This window comes from Artemia franciscana, chromosome 3 (genome assembly GCF_032884065.1).
Source record: "Artemia franciscana chromosome 3, ASM3288406v1, whole genome shotgun sequence".
In the NCBI taxonomy this organism is placed as follows: Eukaryota; Metazoa; Arthropoda; class Branchiopoda; order Anostraca; family Artemiidae; genus Artemia; species Artemia franciscana.
This window is the reverse complement of record NC_088865.1, coordinates 44049886-44075054: the sequence shown is the minus strand read 5'-3', so window position 1 is coordinate 44075054 and position 25169 is coordinate 44049886. Positions and strand designations below refer to the sequence as shown.

At 36.4% G+C, this 25169-nt stretch overlaps 1 protein-coding gene across 2 annotated transcripts in view; it reads left to right on the top strand.

Moving 5' to 3' along the window:
* LOC136025303 (calcitonin gene-related peptide type 1 receptor-like) overlaps positions 1 to 25169 on the top strand; it is a 264444-nt gene that overhangs the window by 172931 nt on the left and 66344 nt on the right. For both annotated transcript variants that reach the window (XM_065701203.1, XM_065701204.1), the window contains exon 8: positions 14786 to 14979. In XM_065701203.1, the coding sequence (XP_065557275.1) occupies positions 14786 to 14979 (194 nt within the window). The remainder of the gene's footprint in view (positions 1 to 14785; positions 14980 to 25169) is intronic.

Here is a 25169-nt window from a genome sequence, read left to right as displayed (position 1 = left end):
TACCAGAGTATATGAAAGGAATTACCAGTTGTATATCCGCAAGTTTTACTCAGTTAAAAATTAGCAACTTGCACACGTGTTGCTGGGGCATCTTCCGGAAAAATAATTAAAAATAAGGAAGAAAAAAAAAATAAAAAAATAAAAAAAGCTAAAAAAAATGAAAAAAGAAGAAAAATAAAAAAGAAAAAAAAATATTTAAAAAACAAGGGATTACAAGATTTCAACAACCTTAAAAAAGAAAACCAAAACATTAAAGCTTAGTAGATATCATTGTTATAGATTATATTTGCTTTAATACTCAAGTATCTTTGAAAAAACTATAATAGAACACAAGGGACAATGAGAATCCATATATAGAAGCCTGCCGCATGCCGTGCTGGGGCTCGGCAGTGAAGCCGCGGGGTCCCAACTAGTATATATATATATATATATATATATATATATATATATATATATATATATATATATATATATATATATATATATATATATATATGAAAGAGTAATAAACCTTGTCCAGGAAATCAATCGGTCGGATGGGAAACCAATACTTTATATTCTATACTCTTTCTCTTCTTTTATTCTCTTATATAGTATATCATTTACATTCTATATTTTATGGTACATAGGTCCCATTTATCTCAAGGTCCCAATTAATATCACTTGTCTCATACAAACCTACTTATCACCTTTGTACCTCAATGATGTTACTCTACCTCTGCTTATTCCGGCTGAGTGATCGTATTCCAAACCTTTCACTACACGTCTTATTTTTTGGAAAGACCCACCCGAGTCAACTCAAAATTATAAAATATTTATCATTACCGATTTTAAATCTAACTTCCATTTATAATCTTTCATGTTCAGCTTTCTTAAATTCTTCAGCTTCAAAATAATCATCCCAATGTGATCACTCCATCTTAGATGTCTCTGATAAATCTACTTGTCATTTTGGTACCTCAAGCAATATTGCTCAGCTTCCAATTACTCCGACAGAACCATTAAATTTCACCCCTTTCACTACGTTTCTGTTTTTCTGGCCCACCTGAGTTGATATGAAATTGCCTCTCTTTTTTTCCTATCTTAAGATGAGGGCCTAAATGCTTTTTGTTTTAATCATTCCTGATCAATAGTACTTTGCTGTAAGAAAAATTGAATCAAGTTTTAATTTAAACCTCTTTTGAGTGTTTTTTTTTCAATGATGTTTCAACTTTTTCTTCCGTAACGCACCGAATTCTTTCTTGTAACGGAAAATAAAACAATGAACATTTAAGAAGTTCCAATTCAGTTGTGAAAAATTGAGTATCTTTTTTGAAAATTAAGTATCTCAGGCTTCCAAATATAAAGCTAAAATATTTAGACGTTTCTAGATCTGCATGATTCAGTTTTATTGATAAGTTTGTCTCAGGTTGGTCTCACGGCCAAATTGAGGTGTGAAATGCTGTAAAGTAATTTCTATGGATAAGTACATTCTATTATATTTTTTTCTGGTTTTATAAATATCTTTCACAGAAAAGGAAAGGAATTAGAGCTAGAGCCAGGGGGGGTCAACTATGAAAGATAATGTCTTTATTTTAACCTTTTGAATATTCTACCTAACTGGTTTGAATGATAACTTTACTGAACCTAATAGATTGAATACAGTTCAACACACTTACTAAATATGATCATTTTTCAGAAGCAATTATGAGACAAAATTGGAAGCCTTGTTCAGGTCATCTGATTTAAGTTCTCTGTTGATTGACAAAATTGAGAACTGAAATTCTGAATTGAAAATTGAAAAGACAAAATTGATTTGGAACCTAACAGCTGCACATTCAATCAGAGTTGTAGTCTGAGCCGTGTCTGAGTGTTACCTTAAAAGTGTTACCTTAAACTTACGAAACCTTGGATATAAGTATGATTTTCTGTGGCAACAATAAGGAGTTTATTTGCACAAATGTAAATAATGATGCTAAGACTCACGAATTGATTCGTGACTTTTTTTTACTACTCAAAAAGGGGCAGTAGAAGTTCCAGTGGTACCAATTCAAGAAGTTTTTGGTGATCCTAAAGAAGAAGGATATTTGAACAAAGATTCCATGTCGATGAGTTTTACGTCCATAGCCTGCACCTGCTGTTTAAAAAAATCTTACACATATTTACACATATAATGCACGTACATACAAATATTATACAGGATATACATATAATAATGATGCATATATTATTGTAATAATACAAATATAACACGCATATAACACACATGATTTCTTATGCATTCTCTTTATCATCGGGCTCTGAGATGAATATGTTCATTTTATAAGCGCATTAGCTTTAAATTTTGGGTGTTTAGTAGGACTGGAACCGTTTCAGTTCAAACTTAGTAAGGACAAAAGGTAAATAAAACTCTAGCAGTTGCTAACTGCCTATATTTGGTACATTCTAATAAGCTTGTAGTGACAATTTGGTTTAATTGTAGTGAAAATGGTATTGTATTATTGCGTGTTCGTTTTTATGTCACTCATCAAGGGTACTAGAGCAGAAAGTCTTAAAGTTATTTCTTGGCAAATCATCTATTTATTTTCTATAATTGGTGGATCGTACAGTCGCAACTAAAACAAGTTGAACGGTATTAAATTCTATCGAGAATCCTGTAGAGCTACAAACTAATTTTTACGTTCTGATTTTACGAATTTAAAGACGAGGATGTTCTTTGAAGAAAGCTTGATTTTGGAGGTGTCCAAATTGTTCTCATCTATTTATTTAAATACTTTACTTCAGCCTATCATATTATGTTCAAAATGTTTCAATAATAAAGCAGGAGCTACCGCTTTTTTACCATCCATACTGAATACTAAATCGAAAGAAATTTCATCAATTAAAGAAATTTTAGGGGTGAGTTATCCCCTCTGCAATATTGATTTAGAGGATTTACGAACAATTGAACAACTTGGGTACATTTTTAAAGACTCAATCAGCACCCTCCCTCACATACACTAAGATCCACTGACCTACCGCTATTTGACAAATGGTGTGCAACTATGTATATCATAGGCAGCGCAACTGTGGTGAAAAGTATATAGAGAGGTAGGCTCTGTGCATTATTTACTTTTTTTCTTTTTTCTAGCATTTGACTTAGCCACTTCGCATGGAAGGACTTGTCTTAGCTAATTCAGAGGGCGCTCATTCATTGCAAATTGAAAGTTTTTGTGCTCTTCTTAATATTCAAAAGGAATTTGAGGACAACCAGTTCCCTTCCGGCTCCCTTTTTAGCTGCCCTAGCCCCAGAGATATCTAATCAAAATTTTGAGATGGCCATTTTCTTCAGCATAATTGAAAATTGAAATAACATTACCTCTGGGGATGACATTTTACCGTCAACATTTGCTATTTATTTATTTTTTCCTTGCTTTGGCTTAGCCACTTCGCAAGAAAGGACTTGTCTTAGCTAATTCAAAGGGTGCTCATTCATTGCAAATTGAAAGTTTTAGTGCTCTTCTTGATATTCAAAAGGGATTTGAGGACTACCAGTCCCCTTCCGGCTCCCTTTTTAGCTGCCCTAGCCCCAGAGATATCTAATCGAAATTTCGAGATAGCCATTTCATTCAGCATAATTGAAAATTGAAATAACAACACCTCTGGGGATGACATTTTGCCCCAGTCCTTAGGGGTAAGGGCTTTAAGTTGATAAACTGCCCTTTATTCACATATAGGATTTGTCATTTTGACAAGAGTGCATGTTTGATCATTGTATAAATGTGTTCGTGCCATTTGTCTGCTTCTTCTCCAGACATCTCTGTTTTATAAAAAGACCAAGATGAATTTCATCGCTTACACCGATAATGTCCTTCTCAAGAGCCACACTAGGGAGGAACTTTTGGCGAACTTTGAAAATTTGCAGTTAGTCCATAAACCTGTCAAAGTGCGAGTTTGTATGTTGCAGTATTAAGGACTTCAGTCCCCCAAAGTAACATACAACGTCCGTATCACGTGAGGAACAGTTTCACTGTTTTGGCCTTACCTTCGACTCATCACTAACTGCTACGTGTTCTTTTATTGTTAGTATGACACTCTGAAACCTAAGAATTTCTTACATTAAGATTATTCCTAATCGTGTACGTTTCAACAGAAGAGGCCTGATGTGACTATATTACTGCTCCCCAGGAATTGCTTTTCACAGTAGTGTTCACCGTATCCTGCGGAAAAATACCGAGAAATCACAGAGGATAGATTACTTTAGTCATTGTAAATATTTAGTGTACCTCCCTTGGTAATGCCACAACAAGAAAATTGTCGGCAATTATCTGCTACCAGACATTCCAACACAGGTAGCTGAACGCATGTCTAACCTAGTACGAAAGAGGCGGGACCATCTTGGCCCATGCGACCCACTTCAGATCTTTTGAATTACATGTCAAGTTTGATGTCCATTGTGTGTTTCTCGTAATTATTTTCGATTGTCTTTTTTTCTTGTTTTAGTTTTTGTTTTTCTCCTTTTTTTATTGTACTCTACATTTGATTTTTTGGTAAAATTCTAGTTAATTGACTTCTTGCTATCTCGGAAAGGGTTTAGGTTAGGAAAATGAAGTTTTCAGGGATGGTTCTACAGGCTAAAGTATGTCATGGGAAGGTATTTTAAAGTACCCACCTCCACTCCTTCTCCCTCTGGAGGGCCCTGAAATTTGTCTACATGACAGGTCTCTACCTATTAAATTTTGACAAAACAACATTTTACCTTAATTTTCAGTTACTAGTTGCTTTTTCTCTAGTCAATTAAATAGAATTTTACCGATTTTTTTTTGTATTTGCGGGTAAAAAATAAGTTCATTCATTCATTCACATTACCTCATCTTTAGAACAGAAATTATCTTACATAAGGATATCAAGTTCTACATTGAAAAAAGTCCAACAGGGGCAATTATTTTGAAAGCCTCATTAGTCATGACAATAACTTCTATTACCTAGATACCACACACTGTTAACTACCTGCCATATCTCATATTTTAGGCAGATTAATTGCATGTTTTCGCTTCGTTTATAGATTCACGCATGTTTTTGAAGCCGTATTTATTGATACTAAATGGCTTTTTGTTCTACCATATAAAGCTAACAGTGGCAGTTACGATTGAACTTTTTGTCCATTGACGAAAAAAAGAAAATTTATACTATCAAATGAACGGTAACAGTGACGACATTTCACCCCTACCTGCACATTATACAACAATGACTTATTTATAGTTGGGTTTTCTTATGAATAATTTATGCAAATTAGTGACTTTGTTGATCTTGCTTATAATGTTTCGGCAGGAACATAATACTTACTTGTATATGTATAGGAATAATTAAATATATATATATATATATGTATATATATATATATATATATATATATATATATATATATATATATATATATATATATATATATATATATATATATATATATATATCTATATATATAAACATAAGTTGTCTGTGGATCTGTGGATCGTGGATCAGGTGACGTCACCTGAAAAAACTGGATCAGGTGACGTCAAAACTGAAAAAACTAAAAAAAGGCAAAAACTAAAAAAAAAACTAAAAACTAATAAAAAAATAAAAAAGCTAAAAAACTAAAAAAACTAAAAAAAAGGCAAAAACTACAAAAAAAACTAAAAACTAATAAAAAAGCTAAAAAACTAAAAAAACTAAAAAAAGGCAAAAACTACAAAAAAAACTAAAAACTAATAAAAAAAATAAAAAAGCTAAAAAACTAAAAAAACTAAAAAAACTAAAAAAAGGTAAAAAACTAAAAAAACTAAAAACTAAAAAAACTAAAAAAAAGGAAAAAACTGAAAAATAAGCTAAAATAAAGGTAAAAACCAATAAAAAACTAAAAAAAAACTGAAAAAACTAAAAAAAGGCAAAAACTACAAAAAAAACTAAAATCTAATAAAAAAAGTAAAAAAGCTAAAAAACTAAAAAACTAAAAAAACTAAAAAAAAGGTAAAAAACTAAAAAAAATAAAAAATAAAAAAAAACTAAAAAAAGGAAAAAACTGAAAAATAAGCTAAAATAAAGGTAAAAACCAATAAAAAACTAAAAAGAAAAAAAGGAAAACACTAAAAAAAATTTTCATCTAAAAAACTAAAAAAAACTAAAAAAGGTAAAAACTAAAAGAACTAAAAAAGAAAAAAATAAATGACGACACTCAAAGAGAAAGCGACCAGGACAAAAGGAATGTTCGATTAGCAATCAACAAAGCACCGGGACACAGGGAGTATAAATGACGACCAGGACATAAGTAAAAAAAAAACTAACAAAACTAAAAAGAAGGTAAAAACTACAAAAAAACTAAAAAGAAAAAAAAACTAAAAACTAATAAAAAAAACTAAAAAATCTAAAAATCTAAATAAACTAAAAAAGAAAAAAAAAAGAAAAAAATAAAGGAGAAAAACAAAACTAAAAAACGAATGTATATACAGACCGGGACACCGGGATACAAATGACGACCGGGACACAGGGAATATAAATGACGACCGGGACACAGGGACACAACTACAACGGGGACACCGGGGGAAACAGGGGGATATAAATGACGACCGGGACACCGGGACAGGGAATGGTCGATTAGCAATCACCATCAACAAAGCTCAAGGGCAATCATTAGAATCATGAGGTATAGATCTGAATACAGATTGTTTTCCCATGGACCATTATATGTTGCATGTCCAAGAGTCGGTAAACCTGACAATCTATTTATATGCAAAGACAATGGGACAGCAAAGAATGTTGTATATTCGCAAGTTTTACGTAGTTAAAACCATATATATATATATATATATATATATATATATATATATATATATATATATATATATATATATATATATATATATATATATATATATATATATATATATATATATATATATATATATATATATATATATACATATATATATATATATATATATATATATATATATATATATATCTATATTCACAGGTGGGACATAGGGACACAACTACAATGGCGCGTAACTATTATGGCGCGTAACGACTTACGCGCGCGGGGGGCCTGGGGGGGGGGCGCGAAGCGCCCCCACCAACTAGGTGTTGGGGTGGTGCGAAGCGCCACCCCAACAGCTAGTATATATATATATATATATATATATATATATATATATATATATATATATATATATATATATATATATATATATATATATATATATATATATATATATCGACCCGTTCTCCTTCTGATGAAATTTAATAAACTATGAGTTATCAGAGGCATAGAAAAGAGCCATAAGGCTTCAGTCTTGTTGCGATTTTACAAGAGGTACTTCATATGGAAGGGGTGGTCGTAAAAAAACTTTGGAGTTGCCCCATAGTCAATAGTGATCTCTGGGCATCTAGCCAACCCCCCAAGCCCTCTTTTCCCAAAATGTATCAAATCGAAATTTTGAGATAACTATGGTCGTTTTATGGAAGGGGTGGTCGTATAAAACATTTCAGGATGCTCAATTGGTTTGAAATTGAAAGTTTTAGTTCCCTTTTTAAGAGTAAAAAGTGACCAGAGGGCAACCAGCCCCCCTCCCATCCACCCTTGTTCCCCAAATGGATCCGATCTAAATTTTGAAAAAAAGCTATTTTGTTTAAAATAGGCAATATAACTTTGCCTCTGGGGTTAGCATTTTGTTCGAAACTAGTCAAAAGGTGTAGTATTTATGCCTCCTGGGATGCCATATCCCCACAGTCTGGGGGCAAGGATTGCTCCAGGACTGACTATATTGCTTACATGCAGGATTTATCATTAGGAAAAGGGAAAACGTTTTATTTTTTGTGTATTTGAAAAGGCCAAAGATATTAAGGTGAAACTTCAGAGAATGCTGAGGGGTATCTTAGTCTGAATCAAAAGGCTCTATGTAATCCAGTTTATCCAGAGGCGCATCTTCAATATCTTGAGAACGACTGTGGGCCTTAAGTTGAAACTTTCAAGATATGTTGAGAGGGGTGTTTCAAAGAAGTTGGAGAGCTGACAGTCCCTCTCCAATGACCTCTTTAGCTGCCCTCTCTCCAGAAGTGTTGGATCAAAATTTTGAAATTGCCATCTTGTTCAAAATAGTCTAAAGGTCAGATAAATATACCTATGGGAATGACATGATCCTCCATAGCTTTGGAGAGGAATGCTGAACCCAACCAAAACATATTATGTGCGTGTTGATGGTCAAAAGGGTGTATTAGCAATATCTGAAGAACTTCTAGGGATATTCAGTTGAAACTTACTGCTTAGCGATGCTGAAAATTGACTGGAGGATTACAAGCTCCCTCGTCCTTTTTAGATGCCCCCTCCCCTCAGCACTGATCAAACTTTTGAAAAAGTGATTTTGTTCAAAAATAGGCGAAATTTCTAGTAACTATTTCTCCGAGGATGCAGAACCCCCGGGGCTTTGAATAGTATAATTTACCATTTTTTAATTAGGTCTTGTCGTTAGGAAAAGCGGAAGTGATTGATCGTGATTTAGTTCGAAATGGTTAATATTAATTAGTTTTTTCATTCAAAATGGTCATAAGGTATAATAGCTCTACCCTGCAGATTTCATGCCCCCATGGCCCCTAGGGCAAGGATTTTAAATTATACAATTTGTCACTTTTTAACTCACAGGATTTATCACTGGGAAAGTAGGAATGTTTGTTCCTGGGTGTGTCCGAAAAGACTAAAGGTATAAAGGTGAAATTTCGGGGAATGGTGAGCTAAATCAAAAGACAATATCTGTGCCCAAGTTATCAAAAATATATACGCAATATCTTAGAAACTTGACTTACTTACTTGACTTAAGTCTCCTGCCGGGCACTGCTCGGCGTAGAGAGTGACGTCTGCCTCCTCCACCCACTTCAGTCCATGGCGAATATTTGCTCTTCGCCCTGTCTGATGTTTGCCATCGCTAAGAACTCGGACAGGCTGTCGGACCAACGTTTCTTCGGTCGGCCTCGAGGTCGCTTCCAACCAACTTTGATTGGGTCGAAGTCATAGATCATATTTGCGGGTAGATGTGGTGGCATTCGAAGCAGATGCCCGAACCATCGTAAGGTTCGCTCGGCTGCTTGAGACGAAAACCAAGACTGCTTTGTGAGCTGCAGAAGCTTTTCATTGCTGACGAAGTCAGACCATCGTAGGCCCTCAATCCTCCTCAGGCTCTTTGTATGAAATACGTCTATTTTCTTGAGGGTTGCAGCTGATGCTTGCCATGTCTCAGCTCCGTAAAGCATCACAGAACCGACTAGAGCGTTGAAGATCCGCAGTATCGTTGTGCGACTGATATTTGGTTTTCGCCAGAGGTGACGGTTCAGTCTACCCATGACAGAAGACGCTTTAGATAATTTTGCCTGCAGCTCGGGGAGAAGTGAGCCATTTGAAGACATTACGGAGCCCAGGTAGGTGAAGTCTTCGACAACCTCGATGCTAGTGGTGCAGTCCAGGCTAACTGGAGAGTTAACAGCAGGAGAAGACGGGTCTATGGCCATAATTTTAGTTTTGTTCCAGTTTATATGCAGTCCTACTTTGGCAGCCTCTTCTCGCAGAATTCGGAGCGCTTCCAGCAGCTACTTCATGGAGTCCGCCCGAATGGCCAAGTCATCGGCAAAATCGACATCTGTGATGGTATGATCTCCGAATTTGAGCCCAAAGCTGAGACGTGAAGTGGTTTTTGTCATAACGTAATCTATGATGACATTGAAGAGCTCTGGGGCCACTGCACATCCTTGGCGCACCCCTGTCGTGATTTGAAAGAATGGGCTGCGCCGACCATTTACTTGTACACAGCTCTCCGTCCCATGGTGCAGCGCCTTGAGAAGTCTGCAATATTTCTTGGGTAGGCCAGTCAACTCTAGGATCCGCCAAAGAGCTTTTCGATCGACTGAGTCAAATGCAGCACGGAAGTCAACGAAGGCAATAAATGCTTTCTGTCGGAACTCTGTGGTCTTCTCTACTATTTGTCGAATCGTGAAAATCTGCTCGATGGTTGAACGATCCAACATAAAACCAGCTTGCTCCGGTCGCCGGATTTTTCGAATGATGCTCCGACATCGATCCAGCAGGACCATTGAAAACAGTTTGCCAGGGACTGACAGTAAGGTTATTCCCCGGTAGTTGGAGCAGTCGCTTCTCGAGCCTTTTCTCTTCCATAAGGGGATGATGACACCCTTCCGCCAATCCTCAGGAATTATCTCTGTTTGCCAGATTATAGAGAACAGGGTGTGTAGAAACAGGAGCATTGCAGGACCTCCATATTTTAGCAGCTCTGAGTTTAAGCCACAGATACCCGCAGCTTTATTATTCTTGAGTCTTTTTACTGCATGTCCAATTTCTGAGGGGCTGAAAGGCTCATCTGGAGGAACATCTGTTCCAGGTCTTTGACTGCAAGGTTGGCTGGGACTATCATTAGGAGGCGCAGACGGACCAGTATTGTTGAGGAGCGAACAGAAGTGGTCCTTCCACCGCTCAAGACAAGAACCTTCGTCAGAGAGAAGTGCACCATCCCTTGACAGGACGGGACCCAAGGTGGGAGTTTTATTTTCAGTGAGGTCTCGGAGATGCTTGAATAGGCTGCCCATGTCTTTCTTTTTTGCAGCTAGCTCAATTTCATCGGCTTTCCTTGCAACAAACTGGGTTCTATCCCGGTGAATGAGTCTGTTCCGCACTCCATTGAGCCTCCGATATGTGGTCATATCCCCAAGAAGTCTTGCCTTCCGTCTTTGCTCTATGACTTGCAGTGTTTCATTAGTTAGCCACGATTTCTTTGGATAACTCCTCTTGCCAAGCACTAGTTGTGCTGCTTCACTGGTCTGCAATTTAAAATGCTTCCAGAGATCTTCGCTGCTATTAAGTGAGCCAAGGGCCTCGAAGCGATTCGATATCTCGATACTGTACTTCTGGCGAGTATCTGGTTCCTTTAGTTTCCCAATATCTGCAGCGACAGGTTTACTTTTCGATCGTTGTGCATGGAGGCGAAGCCGAAGATCGGCGCACACAAGCCTATGGTCTGCGTTCCCAAGCTCTGCTGATCTGTAAGTTCTGCAGTTCTTCACCAATGATCTCCAGCGTTTGGAAATAATGACGTAGTCAATCATCTTCTTTGTACGACCGTCATTACTATACCACGTGTACTGATGAATAGTTTTGCGTTGGAAGTAGGTGTTTGCAATGTAGAGGTCGTGATATCGGCACAGTTCAAGTAAGCGAAGCCCATTGTCGTTAAGTGGGTCGGGGGATACAGGACCAACTGTGCCACGCCATAAACCCATATCATCGCGTACTGTCGCATTAAAGTCGCCAAGGAGAACAGTTATATCATGGGGGAACTGTTGCAAGGCATCTGGACAAAGCAGAGTAGAAATCCTCCTTAGTTGTATCATCAGAATCGTTGGTCGGGGCATAGCATATGATGACAGTCATCTTGCCATGTTTGTGTCTAAAGCGGGCCTTCATTAATCTGTTCGATACAACTTCGTGTAAAAGTAAGGCCTTTCTTGTAAGGCTATTTAGTGCAAGGCCAACACCATTCCTTCTCGAGCTTCCTCCAGACCAGAGCAATGAGTCACTGTTACCTATTCGCTCTTCTCCGCTTCCGGTAAGACATGTTTCTGTAAGACCTGCAATTGACACTTTATTCTTGAGAAGTTCTTCAGAGAGTAGGTTCTTTGACGCAGGTTCATTCAAAGTCAAGACATTCCAGGTGGCTATTCGTAGCCCCCTTCGGTCCATAAGGTTTAGTCTGTCAGTCTTTCTGACGTCGTCAGCATGTCCATTGACGCGCGATGGTCGAGATCTTAAAAGGGAATCCGGGTCCAAGGCTATATTGTCACTTTTCGTAGCACTTAATTTTCGGGTGGAGGGTCGCTAGCCCAACCGACCCTAGGCCTGGAATCTGATTAGAGCTAGGTTAAACCTAGGTACTGAGATTCCCGGGGTGGGCTCCACCCGCCACATGAGGTTGCGGCCGTCCTGATCGGAGTGTTTAGTTAGGGGAGAAACCCCATATCCAGAGGCACGTGGTCTGCGACTGCGACGGTGACTACTACCGATTGCGAGAACTTGTGACTGTGACTGCGACTGATTGTAACTGGTACTACATTTACTCGTGACTAATTTCAGATAGTGATAGGGGATGGTTGCCTGAAAAAGAGAATCGAATCTTTATATATTTGCACAGGCTATGAAATTTGCCATCCCTCAGTGAAATTGGCACGAAGTACGTAGAATAAACATTCAAAATTAACAAAATTACTTTAGCGTAAAGAGCGAGGAATTAGGAGGAGGTGAACCCCTCATATGCGTAATAATTTCTGTTCATTTTAAGTTTTAAGGCTGCTCCTTACTTTCAGTTGAAAAAAACTTTTTCATATTTATTTTTTCATTGTTTAAAAAAAAAATACAAAAGAAATCCTGAGCCCCCTTCATGGAGATTCTCTTCCCCCCATGACGAATTCTTCCATGGAAAGTTCCCATGTAAATTTTACTCCCTTCCATCAACCCCTATCCCCCCTCTAACCGAAAAAATCCCACTGAAAGCGTCTGTACACTTCCCAATAACCATTACTACATGTAAACACTGGTCAAAGTTTGTAACTTGCAGCCCCTCCCACGGGCTGCAAGTCCCTTTTTGTACAGATTATATGACTTTTAAGGGATGTTTCCCCCTATTTTCTAAAATAAGACAAATATTCTCAGGCTCTTAACTTTTGATGGGTCAGACTAAACCTGATGTAACTTATGTATTTAAAATCAGCATTAAAATGCGATTCTTTTGATGTAGCTATTGGTCTCAAAATTCCATTTTTTAGAGTTTTGGCTACTAATGAGCGGGGTCGCTCCTTACTACAGTTTGTTACTACGAACTGTTTTATAATTTCTGTTTTTTTGAAGTTTTAATGTTGCTCCTTGCTTTCAATTGAAAAAAGTTGTTTTTTATATTTAATACAATGAAGAATTTGATATTTTTTTACTCCAACCAAATCATATAGAAAAAATGTTTGTGGAAACCTCGAAAGGGGTCATTCAGTCACAAATTAGAACTCGTATTGCCCCTATTAAGGATCAAAAACTGTTGGCTGGTAGCCAATCCTGGGCCAACACAAAGTTTTGCCTTGGCTTTATTTCTTACTCTGCTGGCTTTCCTTTGGTTTCCTCATAAATACTATATAGTCTCTGATTTCCAGGGACAGAATAAATAAAAATAGTTTCTACAATCTAGTCTATTAATATGCTAATTTTCTTTTGAAAATTACATTAAAATGAAGCAAAGAGGGACATTCGAAATTGATGCAAATATCATTCTGTGTATGAAAATTTGAATATAACATTAAATTTGAAGACCGCGGCCTAGAATAGTGAATACAAAACTACAAATCACCGGAATCTGGCTTCATCCCTTTAATTAGGGTTAATTTTCAGAAATATTATTCAGCTAAACCCTGTCTCAAAAAGAATTTAACAATTTCCCAGGTGAAAGCTTCAGCAAACCTTCCAAGCTGAAAGTAAAGGCGAAGATTTAGATGAAACTACCCAATAATAGCATCGTTTTATACTTATAGAGATTAAACAAGGTGAAGAAGAAAGATTGCTGTTCTGAACAAATTTATTGAAAAGTATACTCAAATTTTATTGGCATATTTTAGTGACCTTTTTTAAGGTCACAAAAATGTGTCATATTTTTAAGCTTTTTTTGTCACATTTTTTTAGCCGTGGCCTATTTCCTTCAGCGAAATTCAGAAAGGCAAGTCCAATTGCTTCATATTTTTGCTTGTTGTTCTATGTACCTGTTAGTCTACTTTGAACTGTTAAAAGGTGGCCAAATAGTATTTGTTTCTTGTGTGGAAATTTCCATTTGTGTACAATTCATATGCCAATTTTAACGGTCATTTAGATTTGAATAGTTGTTGGTTTTATTTTCAGCACTCATTAGTGTGCCTTATATAACAATTGCAATGATTAAGCATTTTCTAGCAAATCAATTTGAAACCCGAATTACAATTTCCCTCCGCTCAACACGTTTTTCAGCCTGGTCTTTCGGCTTTCAAATAGCGTATTTAGTCCTTTCAGGGCACAAAACTCACAGTTGCGAAAAGTGCTCTTTTGGCAAAGGTGCTAAAAGTTTTGGCTAGTGTACTTATAACTTGGTACAAGGTTTGTTCCTATCACTGGTGGTCTCCCCCACGTCACGTAAAGTAAGTTACCCTTAAAAGAAACTGCTGAACTCATCCATTTGGGTAATTCTTTTCGGTTTGTAATTTAATTTCTTTGAAGTGTGGACAGAAAATATTTACGCTGAGGAGCATTTCGTTACGTGCTAACATAGGTAGGCCTATAGAGGCCAATCAAGAATTTCAGAAAGAGGGGGGGCACCTTTATCTTATTATTTTATGACCCATCATATTAGTTGATATTTAAGTTAAACAGCCTTCTAGCCCCTGGTAGGGGTTACCGCTTTTGATGTAAACAAGATTGGGAAAATGTAAGCAAAAAATGTATAAAATGAAACTGCACCTACGGCATGGAAGAACTCTCCTAGCCCCATTCCATCTTCTGGATTTTTCACTGCACAAGGACAAAAAGATCTTTTTCTTTGATTTTCCACTAAAATGGTATCAGAACAAACTTTGTTTTTTGTGTTCTCACGTACAGGTGGAATCTCGACTATGATATTAGATTTTAATATCACAGTGATCTTGATGAGTTTATATTTTCCAATATAGCTAAAAAATGAAATTTAACTACTACAATCTTTATTTTAAGTTTTCTTTTATAATTTTCCAGCTGTTGGGTTGGTGAGAACAACGAAGCAAAATGGATCCTTGTTATTCCTATCATTATTTCACTGTTGGCAAATCTGGTATTCCTCATTAATATAGTGAGGGTCGTCTTTAGCAAGCTTAGGAATATGCCAGGAGGGCACTATAACTGTAAAAGGAATAGGAATCATTATAGATCAAAAGAAGAAGACCTCAACGGTAAGCATTGTACAGGTTGTTTATCTAGAGCTGTCTCACTCCCTATCAAGCTAATGAATCTTAAGATCTCTTTAATTCCCCTTGGTTTTTATTATTGTACATTGTCTTTGCGTTAATTTACCCCTTGCCTCCTCCCAATGGCTTATACCAGTATATTGGCTCATACCAGTTTATTAGCTCATACCAGTCTGTAGTGCCTCTTTTTATGTAGCTGTTTTTTGCTCCAGATAGTCCGGAACGAGTCGATTCCGTTTTTGTTTGTGTTTAAGGTTTCTGGTGCATGATTTTTGTAAGCTTTTTGCGGCAGTCCTGCAGCTTTAATTTTTAATCACCAGATAACAATATTCCGTATCATTTGATAGTTAAATTTTAGCCTTATCCATTTATAGAATTATATTTCCGAAATTTGACTCTTTTTTTGGCTTGTAAAATTTTTAGCTTGTAATTTAGTTGAAAATCGTGAATAAAACAAAAATTTTCTTTTTCCTGAAGTAAGTTTAGATAATTATCTAGGAAAACGGCTGAGTCACATAGTAAATTCATCTCTGTAAATGGGAGATACGAGAAGAATGAATCTATTTCTATATGTATTTCGTTCTTTTGGTGCAAGTTCCAGCTTTTGTTTCTATGCTTTCATTAGAATAATTAGTTTTCTACGAATTTAATCTTAATAGAGGTGGTTATGGATCCGTGTTTTATTTTTTTTAATATTTCACCAAGGGCAATCAGGATTGATTGAAAGGGTAGTACAAACCAAAAGTAGTACAATATTAGGAGACGGATAACTCAGATAGAAATCCAAAATTCTTTTGTCCTATTTAAGAAATTTAAGAGTTTTTTTTACACTGAAAATAAGGAACAGCATTAAAACTTTAAAAGAACAGATTTTATTACGTGTATGAGGGGATTCACCCTCTTGTGAATACCTCGCTCTTTAAACTAAAGTTCGAATTTTGTTCCAATCCTTTAAGAATGACTGCTGAATCACAAAGTCCGTTTAACTACAATAAATAGCTCATTTGAAAGTGTCAAAAAAAATTAAGCGTAAAGGGATGAACCCACTCATATATGTAATGATTTCTGTTTGTTTTTAAGTTTTAATTTTGCTCCTTACCATCAGTTGAAAAAAACTTGTTTTCTTATTTATTTTCTGATTGTTTCCTGAATAATGCAGGGAAATTCGACACCTTATTCATGAACAATTCCCTTTCCTCATTAAAAATTCCTCCATTGAACGATCCTCCCAAGTAACCCCCTTTACCCACCCCCACGGGAAAAATACCCTCTGAAAACATCTTTATACTTCCGAATAACCATTACTATATGTAAATAATGGGCAAAGTTCATAACCTGCAGCCCTTCCCCCAGGGACTGTGAGGGATCAATTCATCCTCGAAGGCATAGCTGTTAGATTTTTCAACAATACTGAATAAAAATCTCAAAATTTGGATCGGGTAACTTAGAGAAAAATGAGCGTGGAAGGGGGCCTATTCGTCCTCCAATTTTCTGGTCACTTAAAAAAAGGGCACTAGAAATTTTATTTTTTGTTTGGATGAGCCCTCTTGCAATATTCTAGAACCACTGATTCGATACAATCAACCCTGGGAAAAACAAATAAACACTCATCCATGATATTTCTTCTGGCAAAAAATATAAAATTCCACATTTTTGCAGATAGGGACTTTTAACCTCTACAGTAGGGTTCTTTTGATACGCTGAATCTGATGGTGTAATTTTCATTAATATTCAAGAACTCTTAGGGGTTGTTTCCGACTTTTTTTTAAATGCGGCAAATTTTCTCAGGTCTGTAACTTTTGATGCGTAACTTCTGGTGGAAACCTCTGAGTATACTTGATGAAACTTATACATTTGAAATCAGCATAAAAATTCAATTCTTTTGATGTATCTATTGGTGTCTAAATTCCTTTCTTTAGAGTTTCGGTTACTATTGATCCAGGTCGCTCCTTAATTACAGTTTGTTACCACAATCTGTTGTTCAGAAACCCTACTCTTAAGATGCGTAGGAAACTCGTCTCATAATACTAATTCTATACGTGAAAAATAAAGGTAACTGTAGACTGTTTGTATTTGGACTAAGGGTATAATAAGAATGACAAAGTAATGCCAGTTCCCGTGTTATTTGGAAAAGTAGTTCGTTTGAAATTAAAGATCTCACTCCTTTGCTCCTCTGCAAAGAAGTGAATGGAGGGGTTAATTCCCCCGGAAAAATATCTGTGCAGTTTCTACCCCTGAAACCGATTTACAACTGTGAATTGAAAAAAAATTTGTGATATTTTAGATCCATCCTCTACTGTAAGAATTTCATTATAAGAGCTAAATCTTCAGGAGCGTTTATTATTATCTAAGCATTAACATACCGAAGTCCCGATGTCAAGATGTTGGGACTTGAGTCTTAGACATTGGGAGGCAATACCGAAGAAAAAATTAATGAACAGATTTTGTATTTAATGAAAGCAAACTGCTAAACTAAGAATAAAAACAAGCATAAATTGTCCTACATGTGAGGGGAGCTACTGCCCCTCAAAGCCATCCATTCTTCATACAATTATACATATTGATGATCCTCTCAGTAAAGTATAAAGTATTTTATTGCTGCCATTTGATGTAAAACGTGGGGGCAGACGAGGATAAAGGGATGGTGACATCCTTGTCTACAATTTTTTTTTTAGGGGGCTCACATAGTTTGAGTACTTCTTATTTATGTAAGGAATGTTTCAACAACTGCTTAAATTCGTTTTGGTTTTGGAAGCAACTAGTAAAGAAGCCTGGTCTGAACCCATTTGGATCTTTTCTTTTTTTAGCTACACGGGATCTATGCCATTTTGAAAATTTGACATGTAAGCTCTTTTGATTTAGTTCGATAGCAGTAGTACAGATTGAAGCAGTATTAGTAGTGGCCGTAGCAGTAGCAGTAGCAGTTGCAGTGAAATGAGCAGTAGCAATCATAGCTAGAGTCGTAGTCGCAATCACAGTAGCAGTAGTAGTCAAAAGTAGTCAAAGTCGCAGCCACAAGCAGTCACAGTCACAGTCACAACTAGTCTTAGTCACAATTAGCCCTGGTCACAAGTAGTCGCAGTCGAAAGCAGACGTTGGCACAAGTATTCGCAGTGGCAGTCACATGCAGTCTTAGTCACAAGAAGTTGCAATTAAAAGTAGTCTTATTCACTAGTAGTCACAGTCACAAGTATTCACAGTCGCAAGTAGTCGCAGTCGCAGTCGGAAGCGGTTTCAGTTGTAGTCACGAGTAGCCATAGTCAAAAGTGTAAGTAGTTAACGTCACAAAAAGTCCCTATTACAGTCACGAGTAGTCGCATTCGCAGTTGAGATTAGTCACGCTTCCAAATATTTTCATTCGCAATTAGTTGTAGTGACAGTCGCAGTCGTAAGTAGTTGCAGTCGCAAGTCGTCACAGTCGTAAGCAGTCACAGTCACAAGTCACAAAAAGTGCGTGACAGAAGGACTGGATGCATTCCAATCACTTATGAATCTTAAAAAGGGCACTAAACATTCAGTGTCCAGTTGGATGAGCCCCCCTCCAAAGTCTCTGCCATAACCACTTCTATAATGACCTGAGAAGAAAATAAGGAAATAAATAAAACATCGAAGCCACATCGTTGTTTACTTTCGTAACGCCATTGCTCTGCCTATACTAAGTATCATTATGCTAAGTGATTTGCCCCCAACAGAAATCAAGCTAATGCATTCGTACTTACCGCAACCACTCCTGTTTTCTTGCTTATAAAGGGGCTTAATTAAACAAATCTTTGATCACTAGGCACTTCCCTTTTTTCCATAAGCATGTTCATGATGTTCGGTGTTTTATCTATAATTTCACAACCCTCACATTAAAAAAAAATATCCGATATACCACACTAGAGGCACCTAAGGCTTTACTTTTTTAAATCCTTTAACAAAAGTCTCTAGCTTCCCCTCCCAATACAAATCTTTCATTACTTTCAAATTGTCTAAAACTTTTTCATTCTCTTCTGTATCGTTTCTTACAACTTTATCACGGTTTGGAATCGCAATGTGAGTTTTATTTTATCCCCTAAGCATTATTCAGGGGATCTGGTATCAAAACACAGTGTGACTAGTAAAGCAGAATATCCTGACCTGTGGATCGAACTGAATTGAACTTGACGTGATGCCTTATGGACGGGTTTGTCCTAGATTGATTTTACTTCTTCTACTACTACTGATAACTTCTCACTGCACTAGGCCACCTGAGACCAAGCCAGCTGCATATGCTCTTTTTCCCCGGCACTTCGTTCAAAACCTTTTTAATACTACCTCCTCCTTTTTTTAACCCACCTCCATTCCTCTTAGTAACGGAAGCTTTAACAAATTATTTTTTAATCTTAGACATCACCTACACTACTTTTTAAAAAGATTAAATAGCTGTCAAACAGTACATACTTAAAAAAAACAATCCATTTAAACAAGTAGCCTTTCCCGTAATCAATGTCGTCCTCCCACTACAGTAAGCCCTTCTCACGGTGACCTTGTAACGAGAACGTTCTGTTTGTTGCTTTGTCCAAGCTAAATTACCAAAAAAGAAGGATTTTTGGAAACCTATTTTCCTTTACCCATAAGACGTGACTTAACTATTCCTAGATTTATGTGAATTGAATGTCTTCTTAATTGAGTTTTGCTGACCTGAATTTAGCATGGATTGAATTATATAAGAATTAGACATTCCACAGACTAACTTTAGAGGCCGTTGAATTGTTTTTGTTTGAGTTTTACATAGGGTTAAATTTTGCTTCCGTTGCCTGAGCATTTTGTGAATACTTTATGAATTTTTTTTTGCAATTTTTCTTTCTGCGAAGTACTTTGCGGACTTTATCCTTGGTTTCCAAGTGAAACTATCCGTTATAGCTGGGTATTATAAATCTTCCCCAAAGTAATCTCTTTGTTTAGAATAAATATATCAGCGAAGTATCCTCAGATGTTTTTAGACGACGGGCACCAGTTTGGGAAAAGAGGAGAAATTTCCCCCTTGATTTAAAAAAATATTTTGGGGGGAATTTTGGTGAAAAGAAATTGAAAAAATCAAGTCGAACCTCCCCCTAATGTTCTGATAATAACCTTTTACAGCTTTTTTGGACGGTAATGAAAACCCTTGCCCCATTTCTCCTGCGTTTTTGTGAATTGCCACTGAAATAGACTAGTCCTTAAGTAGACTGCGCATAGTGCGAGGAATTAAAAGTAGTCTCGGAGTTTTCAAAACTGTTTGAGGTGAAATATAACGATGATCTATCAACATTTGTTACAAAATAAGGATTCAACTTCACAATCCAGAAAATGGTAAAACCCACAGTAGCATTATGACTTTAAACCATAAAAAAGAAAAATATGAGAGTAAGGGGCTGCCTGATTTACAAATTCTTGTTCACCAGGTGGTTTGTGCCAAGTCTAGTGGAGGTATCACCTTGCTTGACTTGTCCAGACGTGGTGTGATGGAGTCACTGGTGCTCCCGGGTCTTTCATAGCCATGAAAAAATAAATTAGAATGATTGGCTGCCTAATTTATAAAATGGTGTTCACCAGGTAGTTTGTGCCAAGTGTAGCAGATTTCAACCCGTTGCCTGTTCAAAAGCGATGTGATGGAATAACTGCTGCTCTCAGGTGTATACCACGTGTCTTTGAAAGCGTGACCATTCGCGTTAGAGAAACAAGATATTTGAAAACCCCTCTGTTTTCTGATTGAGGTACAAGTATTTAAATTCTTCCAACTGGTGCTACTCACTTCATTATAGCCCAGAGGCTCAGTTGAAGACACAAGCTGATGTATCTCAAATAAATATAGCGTCCAATTCGTTGATCGGATCTGTCAAAGCTCACTGTAATTACCCTAAGCCGTCTAGAAAAGGCGGGAGGATGTTGTGATAAAATTACGATTTCTCTGAAACAAATTCCGATGTTCGTTGTTACTTTGCGGCACGTCCTGCTTCTACTGGAATTAATTTGACCCTTTAGAGAAGCATAACATAAAATTCTTTTGAAGGTTCAAGAACGATTAATTTTTGAATTTTTTCAGTTTTCAAATTTCAATCTTTAGTTAGACTTGACTGCCAAGCAGATTAAATATATTTAAGAAAAGTCTAATATACGAGCAACCGTAGGTTAGTTCTTTGATATTAAACTAACTGAAAAGAGTAAGTTATATTAAAATGACAGTAGAGAGTGAAATTAAATATTAAACGAAAAGTAACTATCATATATATGTGAGGGGGGACTTTCTCTTCAATCGTCTACTTTTCATCCACCCCTTTAAGCGTAACTAGTGCTTAAATTCTGTAAATTTAGAGAATAAAAAATATAGCCGGGTTGTGAACGCAAATTTTTCGTTGTTTGTTGAACTGAAATTTTTTGTTGAATTGTGAAATTTTTTGTTGAACTGATTGTCTTCCAAAATATTGGAACTGAAAACATTATTGTTAAAAAACAAATCCTACCATTTTTAATGTTTTGTGGAAAAAGAACTTTTAAGTACATCGTTGAAGCACTAGAGCATTCAGACTAGCAGAAAGGTTAATCCATTATTAACAAAGTGCGATACGAAGAAAGCGTAAGAATGGATCCCAGTTGCAATTTTTGGATTATTAATACTCATTACACTATTACTCGGGGGAGAGAGAGGAGTACCTTTGGCGTTGCCATTACTACTAGACTGCTAATAGACCGGATTATCGGATGTTTATAAACTTTCTGAGGAAAAAAGATTAAGTGTTCTAGCTGGTCCGTTTGGATGTCTGCACTTGGTTCCTTCTTTTTAGGATGGGAAATCCCTAATTTTATGTTTTTGTGAAGTCTAGCAGATAATGTTTGTATGAAGCAGGGGCAAAATTTATTCAAAATCCTGAGGGATTTTGTCCAGTTTGGGTTGTACTTATGGGGTTTTGCATACCTCCTTCAACCTTAGAAGAATCCCTCAATTCTGTAACTCTAGATTTTGATCAATTTTTATATAGGGATGAAGTTTTTAAATTTGTCTTATGGACATCTATCAGAACAAGTAATTTCATCTAGCAGAACTTGATAAGTGGTAACAAATGTTAACTTTTTATGATGTTTCGGGAGGTTCAGAACCAATTCTATCTCTTTAAGGAAGAGTGGTCCCTAAATTAAAGCTATCAGGATACATATCAACATAGGTAAATACAGCTTAACCAAACTGCAACAACCAAATACATAGAGGAAAATAAAATAAAATATATAGCAAGAAAAATGGAGAAAGATAAGAGCAAAAAAAATCACATCTAAAAAGATTTGATAGTTGTTTTGGCAAATGTGTCCAGCGTTCCTTTTAATGTCAACAACACTATGCACACTTGACTCCAAAATGATTTTAGCAGTAGTGTCAATTCAGGGGATTATTTTCTTTGGGGGGAGGGGGAGTATTTATTCTTCAAAATAAAATATGGAGAGAACGATTTTTTGATTTTTCACATTGAAATACTTTTAACAAAATATTTTTTTTATGAGAATACCGAAAGAATATATTTTTCAAAATCATAGAAGGAATCTAGGTGAAGGCACATAGCCCCTCTGCCCAGTCCCTAATTAAATCCTCTGTATTGAGCTCAAACTAAATCAACAATAATGCACATTTCCAAACGAATCAATAATATGCTCCCGTTTAGAATTCTTTAAAAGTTGAAAGAAAATCTTACGCGTAACAAGAATTTTACGCGTATTCTTGGCCAGTATTATCTAAGTTGATCAAACAGTTCGTGGTAACGAACTGTAGTAAGGAGCGATCCGGCTCAATAGTAACCAAAACTCTAAAAAATTGAATTTTGATATCAATAGCTACATCAAAATAAGCGCCTATAAGTTTCATCAAGTTTAGTTTTAGCCATCAAAAGCTACGAGCCTGAGAAAATTTGCCTTATTTAGGAAAATAGGAAGAAACACCCCCTAAAAGTCGTAGGATCTTAACGAAAATGACACCATCAGATTCAGCGTATCAGAGAACCCTACTGTAGAAGTTTCAAGCTCCTATCTGCAAAAATGTAGAATTTTGCATTTTTTTTGCCAGAAGACAAATCACGGGTGCGTGTTTATTTGTTTGTTTTTTTTTTGTTTTTTTTTCCAGGGGTCATCGTATCGACCAAGTGGTCCTAGAATGTCGCAAGAGGGCTCATTCTAACGGAAATGAAAAGTTCTAGTGCCCTTTTTAAGTGACCAAAAAAATTGGAGGGCATCTAGACCCCCTCCCACGCTCATTTTTTCCCCAAAGTCAACGGATCAAAATTTTGAGATAGCCTTTTTTTTAACATAGTCGAAAATCATAATAACTATGTTTTTGGGGATGACTTACTCCCCCACAGTCCCTGGGGGAGGGGTTGCAAGTTACAAACTTCAACCAGTGTTTACATATACTAATGGTTATTGGGAAGTGTACAGACGTTTTCAGGGGGATTTTTTTGGTTTTGGGGGTAGGGTTGAGGGAGGGGGCTATGTGGGAGGATCTTTCCTTGGAGAAATATGCCATGGGGGAAAAATTCAATGAAAAGGGCGCAGGACGAATCTGGTCACGTTAGAAAAACACGTCAAATTAAGAGCTTAATATACAATGCTGGGTGTTCGGAGCCTCTCTATTATGGAGTATAATTTGAAAATAACACAACTATACGAGCGATAAAACATATATACCACAACCATAACTCAACTAACAAAAACACTGCAAAGGGATAACACAACTATAAAGCGAAAACAGGTGAAAACTAACGGGAAAATAAACGAACTAAGAGGCGGAAGGAGCCCAGAGAAAAAATTTAATCCTTTTTCAATTTTGAGCCTAGCTTCCGCAAAGGAGTAATAATGTCAGAAGCCCCGAAATACCGAATTATTTTCTTTTCAAACAGTTCGTGGTAAGGAACTGTGGTAAGGGGCGACCCGGCTCAATAGTAAACGAAACTCTAAAAAACGGAATTTTGATGCTAAAAGATACATCAAAAGAATCGAATTTTTACGCTGATTCTAAATATATAAATTACAATTAATTTAGTCTTTGTCATCAAAAGTTACGAGCCTGAGAAAATTTGCCCTATTTTGGAAAAATGGGGAAAACATCCCCTAAAAGTCATAGAATCTTAACGAAAATCACACTATCGCATTCGGTATATCTGAGAACTCTATAGCAAAAATTTCAAGCTCCTATCTAAAAAAATGTGGAATTTTGTATTTTTTGCCAGAAGACAAATCACGGGTGCGTGTTTATTTGTTTGTTTGTTTTTTTTTGTTTTTTTCTCAGGGGTCATCTTATCGACCAAGTGGTCCTAGAATGTCGCGAGAGGGCTCATTCTAATGGAAATGAATAGTTCTAGTGCCCTTTTTAAGTGACCAAAAAAATTGGAGGGCAAATAGGCCCCCTCCCATGCTCATTTTTATCCAAAAGTCAACAGATTAAAATTTTAAGATAGCCATTTTGTTCAGCATAGTCAAAAACCATAATAACAATGTCTTTGGGAATGTCTTACTCCGCCACAATCCCTGAGGGAGGGGCTGCAAGTTACGAACTTTGACCAGTGTTTACATATAGTAATGGTTATTGGGAAGTGTACAGACGTTTTCATGGGGATTTTTTGGTTTGGGGGGGGGTTGATGGGAGAGGGCTTTGTAGGAGGATCTTTCCTTTGAGGAATATGTCATGGGGGAAGAAAAATTCAATGAAAAGGGCGCAGGTTTTTCTAGCATTACTATAAAAAAAACAATGAAAAAATAAACATGAAAACGTTTTTTCAAATGAAAGTAAGGAATAGCATTGAAATTTAAAACGAGCAGAGATTATTACGCATATGAGGGGTTCTAAAAATACTTTAGCATAAAGAGCGAGGTATTTAGGAGGAGATAAATACCTCGCTCTTTATGCTAAAATATTTTTAGTGATTTCAACTATTTATTCTACGGCCTTTTTGATTCAGGGGTCATTCTTAAAGAATTGGGACAAAACTTACGATTTAGTGTAAAGAGCGATGTCTTAACGAGGGTACAAACCCCCTCGTACATATAATAAAAATATAAGAATATAAAAGTTTGTTACGTAAGTTAATTCTTAAGTTAAGTATATTTTTTACTAATAAAAACGTTCGTTGAATATTAAAAGTTCTAGTAGCCTTTTTAAGTAACCGAAAAATTGGAGGGCAGCTAGGCCTCCTTCC